This window comes from Barbus barbus (assembly GCF_936440315.1).
Source record: "Barbus barbus genome assembly, chromosome: 44".
NCBI classification, from domain to species: Eukaryota; Metazoa; Chordata; class Actinopteri; order Cypriniformes; family Cyprinidae; genus Barbus; species Barbus barbus.
In genome coordinates this window covers 8959109-8967356 of record NC_136722.1, presented here as the reverse complement: position 1 = coordinate 8967356, position 8248 = coordinate 8959109, and the positions used below count along the sequence as shown (strand labels likewise).

Sequence of the window (8248 nt, the reverse complement as noted above, 5' to 3'; positions counted from 1 at the left end):
GGACAGTTGTTACGGCAGTGATATCAAACGCTCATTGGCTCTCGCCGGTTTCGTCATATGCTGTGTCTCATTTAGAAGGATGCGTCCTCCGAAGGTCTCATTCGAAGGGTGCATACGTCATCGAGGCTGTCTCATTTCAGAAAAGCAAGTAGGACACTCCGAATGCGACCTACTTTCACAGGAATTCGGAGGATGCATCAGGTGTATCCTTCGCTGCTACAGATAAGCCACAATTATTTGCGTCGCCGTGAACAACCGTCGTTAATTTGAAAAATGCCGGTGCCGGCAGATGTACACACAAGCACAGATGTGGTGTTTTCAACTTAACTTAAAGTACCTCCAGTAACAGATAAACTTTGTTCTTAATATCCTCCTCCTTTTATTTCTAACAGATGTCTGTTGTATGTAACAGACATCTGCAGCTCCTCAAACATTGAGCAAAATAAAACAAGTAAAAGCATTTTTTTTTTCAAATTACTTTCCAAATTTAGAAATAATTTTCCTTCATTTAAGTAGTGTGAGAGCACAACGATGCTCTAAATGTATTGGCAAATCAACATGATACTTCCTGTTTCCTTTTTCTCCGGTCCTAAGAAGGCTGTCTCGTTTTTAATTCTAGGTTGAGGACACAGAGGATGCGACCTACAGAGGAGTCGACCTCCGGAGGACGCATCCTTCTAAATGAGACACAGCTATAGATTGCGACATGCCGTGTTTCCGGTGATTTAGCGTTTAACAACTTAAATTATGCCCTGCTCCTCGCACTAAACTATTATATTCCGTCAGAGAGGACCGCGACTGCAACGCATGGTCATTTGGACTACTGTATTGTGGTACTGATTTTTGACATTTCTGCAATAAATTCTTCTGATTACACGTGTCTGTCTGTTACATTTCTCTTATAACACGAGACTGCACTTCATTCACTCACTGATTTTTTTTTCTTTATAAAAATATATATTTTTTAATGCAATACATTTTTTTTATTGCACGGTTACATGATTTGTGGATTTTAAGGCTGATTTTCTATAATATATAAAATTACAGATTTTGAATGTAAAATTACACTTAAATATAAAACCAATAAGATTTACTTTAAAATGACAAAAAAGAACATTAAATTGATAGAATGGACATAAACTTTTAATATAATGAATAACATACATTTTATAATTGCAGATTATTTTTGTAATTTTACGTAAATTTGTACATAATTTAAGAAAACTGAAAAAATACTGTTTAAATAATCCAATAATGTTTTTGTATAAAAATGAGAACTACTGTAATTTGTCATTAATGGAATAATACTTAAAATAACAGTAAAATTGTTCATTTACAGATATTGTTTGTAATTATACAGAGTTTTGAACAATTTAAAATAACACAAAAATACTGTAAAAATAATACAGTAATTTTCCTGTATAAAAAAGAAAAAAAATACTGTAATTTGTCTTTAATGATATAGTACCTAAAATAACAGTCAAGTTGTTCATTTACAGATATTGTTCATAATTATACAAAGTTTTGAATGTCATTTGAAATAACACAAAACTAAAATAAATTGAGTTATTTTCTGTAAAATTAGTTTGTTTTTTCTACAGTGTAGGTTAATGTCAAAAGCGGTCTGTTGGGTGAAAACTGTAGTAAATATCTGCACCACAAGAATGTTGCAATGTATAGAATGTTAAACTCATTGGGCCTGACATCACTTCAGTTACAGTAAAACATTTGCGTCAATTAATGTTTTTCTTATTTCTCAATGAGGAAAAGCGGATGAGATGTTCACCAAGTGATCAATTCACCAAAGCTTATGAATATATTCTTTAAGGGTAAATCATGATTTATTGGTGCAAATTTAAAGTAGACAAATCAAATGGGATGCATTCATCATCATACATAAGTAATGTTTAAACTATAATTACTAGCTGAATTTAACCAAATCGGGGCTCATTTCCGAGATAAATTTAGAAGTCATGACTTTAATGATTTGAATGCATTGTTTGTCATGTTTCTTTATTTAAAATCACTTGTCACACCTGTAAATTACTCAATCAATCAATAAATCAAGCAATCCTACAGTAATGGTTGTTTGGGTAAAGCAGCTTCTTTATTCAAAATCAGAAGCTAAAAAAAAACATGATTTAAATGAAACAAAGCTGCTTCCTTTCATTCTTTGCAGTCAGGAGATCCATCAGGCCGATGACTATGCATAAAAATACTGAGCATATGCTCAATGTTTAATCACTTCTGTCAAAACCAAAACACCCTTTTGTGAGGAATGAGATGTCGTCTAGCATGTGTTCATATTGCAACTCAAGCTTTTTTTGATGTTTTAATTTTCCTTTTACACCTTTACATGCATGAAGTATTTTTCAAGTAGGGTTCACCTGACAGATAAAACAGGTGAAAAATCTAATCAATTTATTTTGCCATATATTAAGATTACAATCTCAGAGACCTATTTTATACATTTTCACTTTTTACTTGTCTAACTATCCATAACACACTAGAGACCACAAAGAACACCCTAGCAACCACCTACAACTCAGAGATTCTTAAAAGAAGAGTTAACCCCCAAGTCCATCTCACGTGATAAGAACTGCTTGCTTTACCTAAGAGGTTTCTAATACACACTACAGTGTTTGTGTGTTTGTGTATGAGAGAGACACATGGGAAGCAAGGCCTTTCAACAGTAAATTTTAAACTCCGGAAGCTGACAAACCAGTGTTCCTGGAAGTCTCTTCAGCTCTGGAACTGGAGGTTAGCCATGCTATGTCCTCTATGTCCACTGAGGTTTATCTCAGTGTGTATGTGTAAGCGTGCATACATCCCCGTTTGTTTTGTTTATTTAACAGCTTTGAATTTCTTTTGAAAGTATGGAATATTATGAGCATGTCTTTTCTTGTATAAGAACATTGTAACTTCAAAGCATCCTCACTATGTTTCTCAGAGGCTGGAATGTGATTATTATGTGACCACAGAAGGAAGATTTTCCCCAAACAACCCCACAAATTCCTCTGTCATCTCTTTTAGAAAAGTTTGAAGCAAGAGTTACAACAAAGTTTCTCTGCATTTTGGTCTAAAAACATTGTAAACATTAACTGACACTGTATCTTTTTGCTAAATAGAATGTATAATACAATTGTGTATATGTCCTCTAAGATATATATACATATATATATATATATATACATATATATATATATATATATATATATATATATATATATATATATATATATATATATTGTGGTTGCAAGCTTTTGGGATTTACTTGAGTATGTCTGAGGTTTCCCTACTATGTGGACAAAGGCGGATGTGTGTGTGTGCGTGTGTGTGTGTGTGGTTGGCATGGTATTTTCTCTCTCATCTGGTCTACATTACCACTTGGAGTATAAAACTACTGCACTGAGAGAGAGAGTTCCACAGATCCGACAGTCTCTTAACACACTAACCCCACACGCTCACACACTCGTGCAGCTATGGCCATGGTTCTGTGGGTCTTTTTGCTCAGTCTGCAGGCATGTCTGCTCACACATGCTCTGGACTGCACGGGCAGGAATGTGGACTGTGTCAGCACACAGGTTACAGAGGTCAAGGTAAGCGCTGTAGCTTCTGGTTTCAGATCTTTCATGATTGAAGAACATTATACGTTCCATTTGAGATGTAAAGCTTTGTGGCTTGCTTGAAGTACAATTTTTTTTTTTTTACCTTAGCTACAACCTTTCAGTGGTACTTGTACAATTGTTTAGGCTTTGTGCACTTTTTGTGTAATTACACATTTATAATATATATATATATATATATATATATATATATATTACATAGTGACAGTACAATTACACACTACATCAAAATACAACTGTGCATAAGATAATCTGAGAAATCACTGAACTCACTATAAGAAACAAGACTTAATTTGTAGTTTGTGGTCTACACAGGACTACAGTAAAAGCCCTGGAATGCTAAACCACAAGTTTCCATTCCAGCTTGGTTTTGCGTCACGATGTCAAAGCAATAGAATAGGGCAATTATACTGGCCATAAGGCATCATGTATGTGTATTTTTAGACATTAAAGGAGGTAGTAAAGACACTGACCAGATGTGTTTGAGGAGTCAGAACCGCAGAGACAGATGTCATTCCACTCTTTGCTACTGTGGAGTCTGAAGAGCTGACTCAGTGGTCTGTCAACTCAAAATATCCTGAAAGGAACAAACATCTCCAACTTTCCGTGGAATTTCAATGTGCCAGGGTGCTATTTGACATTCCACTTACTAAGTTTCCCATTTCCTCAGTCTCATGTCCAGAGTTAACATATAGATTTGAATACACACACCTGTATGTGAACTATCACACAAATTAAAATGTACTTTCTAAGATTGCACTTCAGCTTTGGTTTGGTTTGATTTGGTGGATTCTGACCTAGTTCTGGAATAGTTCAATGGGATATGGAAAACAACAGTTACTTTTTCTTGGTTTTCTGAAATGGTAATATCTAGGGAACTATCTGCTGAACTCTGCTAGATGTGGCTGGTTGAAAAACCAGACAAACACCACAAACACTGCACTTCTTTGATGTCTAATTTGTTTTAAATTAATATACCGTACTGACCCGAATATAAGACAATATTTTTTTCTTGGAAATACATCTGAAAAAACGCAGTCGTCTTATATTCAGGGTTTAGACCAGTGGTCGGCAATAGGCGGCCCGCCAGCAATAATATCTGACCCACGCCCGTAGACAGATTATTTTGATAGTGATCTGAAATAGATTGACATGACAGCAACAGTTACTCACAATCAGAGTATGTGCACGGAGCGCGAGTGGAGCGGTGTGAATTTGAATGGAGCGAAGAGTGGATTTTTAAAAAAAATTGGAGTGTCGTGGTTTTCACTCGCTCCAAGAGCGCTCCACCACTGCTCCTTCAGGAGTACAATTCATGCCAACGACCCGTAATATAACTGCATATTTAGCAAGAATTCACGTTAAACATATTTAGCTAGCTAGATAGAAAAGGATCACTCAAATCAGAAAGAATGTGAAGGCTATGATGACTGCAGTGGACATGAGCGAGAAGTTATATTTCTCAAGGAATTTGTTCCTTCTGAATATTTTCAGCTGATAGCTGACTTTTTTATATCACGCAAACAGAATTGCGTGATATAAACTCGCAATTGCGAGTTAAAAAGTGATAATTCTGAGATATAAACTTGCAATTCTAAGAACATATCAGTCTTTTTCCCCCCTCAAAACTGGACTTTAACTCGCAAGTCTGATTTTATAACTTGCGATTGCGAGTTTATATCTCACAATTCTGTGAAAAAAAAAAAGTCAGAATTGTGAGACAAAAAGTCGCAATAACCTTTTTTTTATTTTTTATTCAGTGGTGGAAACGGGCTTCCATAGAACTGTGATATTTCAAACATACTTACTTACTTACTTACTTACTTACTTTTGTCATTTAGCAGACACTTTTGTCCAAAGCGACTTACAAATAAGAAAAAGTAACTAAAACTAAAAAGTTACAACTCTATAAATACTATCTACCCACATATTTAAGAAAATAAAGAAATTAAATAAAATTGACACATGCATATAACAACAACATTTCAATAATAAGCATATCAATGGAAAAAATAAATAAAAAGCTACTACTATCCCTTGCATACATACTATCCTTTACATACTGAAATACTTTAGACGCGGAGCAGTGTTTCTGATATCAGTGAGCGCGGAGAGTGATTAATCTTATTAATCTTGATATTACTACATTTAGTGGCTTCAAAAAAGTTTTGAAATTACGAACAAAAAAATAATAATTTATTGAAACTAAATGGTGGTAAATTTGTAATATTAATTACAAAGCTTATATTATGGTACAAGTGCTCTGGAAGGCAATGTTTTAGAGTGGGCAATTATCAAACTTTAATCAATATTAATTTGGTAATATACAGACTCCAGAGAAAGGTAATTAAATAAACTACACAGGTCATTGTGAATTATTTTCTGAACAAATAATCTCCAAAGTCTTCTTTTATTTCTTTATTTCTTTATTTATGTATGTATGTATTTATTTATTTATTTATTTCCAACTGTGGAGGCCAGATCAACACTTCAGCTCTATTTTGAAATGAGCTTGAATCAATAAATTGCTATTAAAATAATACATATCCCAATAATAATCCTCTTTCATGTACTTTCATAGCTTAAAGATGAGCCCTTATCTTCTCTGGTGAGTCTCTGTCACTGAATTTGAATTGCTGAAATAAAGTTATTTTAAAAGCAGTACAAAAAATCCTGCCAACATCTATTTCTCTTTTTTCAGATGAGGGCTCGCAGACAAGCTCAACTCACTCAGCGGCCTGGTTCTTACTCAGTCAAAGGATCTCCTAACACACTCATCCAGGTGAGAGAATGCATTCATGTAACACAGTAACACTTTTATACACTGGACAAAAACAAAACAAAATAAAATAAAATAAAAGCTAAGATACTTTCTGTTCTGTGCTTTAGACTGACAGGTCGACTGCTAGTAAAAAAAAGCCCCACAGATCTCGCATCGGCTCTTACTCACTTCTTTGCCATAACCACGCAACCAACCCACTGCAGGTGTGTATCCACAATCACAATATCATCAACACAAATAATTCAACTGATAGTCTAACAAAAATTAGACTTAAAAGGCCATTAGTAGTGCAATTTATCAAAATGGTACACTTACTAAAAATAAAGGTTCTAAAAGGGGGCTTTTTGCAGTTATTTCCATGAAAGAACCATAGAACGATTCCTAAAAAAAAAAAAAAAAAGGTTCTTAATGGAACCATAAATGCCAATAAAGGTCTTTTATTTTTAAAAGCGCACCATGGCATTATTTTCTAATACCACTGTACTATCTTGCTGCTACAGTACAGTATGTTTTCAAAAAGGCAAAATAAAATAAGAAACTATGGCTCTCCATGACAGGCCGTAAGTGTTCATAGACACATTGAGGGTGTGTCCCATCCCAAAGTGGCTGCATTAAAGGTGAGTTCTCTTAAACATATAATTTTTTTTCCAATAATTTAGTGTCAAATGTTGGAACTACAGCTCTATTTCTATTTTAGTCTGTGAAGAAGAGATCCAGAAGAAGTGCACCCAAGAGAAAGAAGAACACAAGGAATAGCATATACTCATGAGAGGTTCTTTGAAGCACTTAAGCTGTAATTTGTTCTAATGTTAACGTTCTAGCTCATTTACTTAAAGAGTGCCGTGAGATCACACAGATTCTGTGCAGATAATGTGATCACAATTAATGACAATAATTGGACAGTCCCCACATTTAAATATCTAAAATAAACAAAATGACTTTTAATAAATATATATACATCATACTAAGCGTTGAAATCTGCATAATACTCATTTAGAAAAAAGATTATAGTTTAATTATCGTTTGCTAATATGATTCTGAACAATGTTGTACTAAATTATATGTCTCTATACACTGCTTGAACAAATATATCTAAAATGTTTGTAAATTTATGATTAAATAAACTTTAATTTGAATGGTCTGAACTACTTCACATAAAACAGATTAAATGAAATAGCATTTTAATCATTAAACATTTCATAACGTTTAATATCTAAAAAAAAGTCAGTTCACTGACTGTCTGAGGCATATTGCACATGCTGGAAAGCACTTTCTAGATCTGGCAAGCTCTAATCTGATTGGCTGGTTTTTAAGAGTTGGGGTGCACATCTTATTTTATCAGTCTGCCTGGAAACAAATCTGTGGTTTATAGCTTTAGATGTTAGTCAAACAATGGTTTCCTATCTCTGAGGGCGAATTTTGGCCAAATGCACTGCAAAGTGGAGCAGACTTGCAGACTGCCAGAGCACTTTGGCACAGAGATCGGTGATGCCCAATTAGAGAGGAAACACTCAGACTTTGTCTATAGCTACAGAAGGCCCATTGTTGTCTGTGTGTGCATGTGTCTAAGAAACCAAAATCCCAGCCCACCTGTGCATAGAGTTGTTCCAAGTGTGAAGGAGGGACTGACAAAATGCACTGGCCCAATGCCTGAGCAATCCAACTGACATAACACACACACAAGTGCATTTATAAACACAACAGATTTTAGGAAGCCTAAACAAAATGTGATGATGTGGAGTGGAAATTCTGGGTGGTAGCCATGACATGGAGACACAGAGAGCTACACCATTTCAGCACACTTTGCTGTATTCTCATTTAGAAAACAGGTACATTTCAT

At 34.6% G+C, this 8248-nt stretch overlaps 1 protein-coding gene across 1 annotated transcript; it reads left to right on the top strand.

The window, feature by feature from the left end:
• Positions 1-3424: 3424 nt before the first annotated feature.
• LOC306863072 (uncharacterized protein) lies at positions 3425-7562 on the top strand. The gene is made up of 6 exons (XM_079406235.1): positions 3425-3599; positions 6208-6234; positions 6328-6408; positions 6516-6611; positions 6966-7025; positions 7106-7562. Exons 1-6 carry the CDS (start codon positions 3483-3485, stop codon positions 7175-7177), a joined length of 453 nt encoding a protein of 150 aa, XP_079262361.1. The 5' UTR covers positions 3425-3482; the 3' UTR covers positions 7178-7562.
• The last annotated feature ends 686 nt before the right edge of the window (positions 7563-8248 follow it).

Coding starts and splice junctions, on each gene's coding strand:
- LOC306863072 (XM_079406235.1), top strand. CDS start 3,483: ATGGCCATGGTTCTGTGGGTCTTTTTGCTCAGTCTGCAGGCATGTCTG. Junction 6,235..6,327: donor ATGAGCCCTTATCTTCTCTG/GTGAGTCTCTGT, acceptor CTCTTTTTTCAG/ATGAGGGCTCGCAGACAAGC. Junction 6,612..6,965: donor ACGCAACCAACCCACTGCAG/GTGTGTATCCAC, acceptor TCTCCATGACAG/GCCGTAAGTGTTCATAGACA.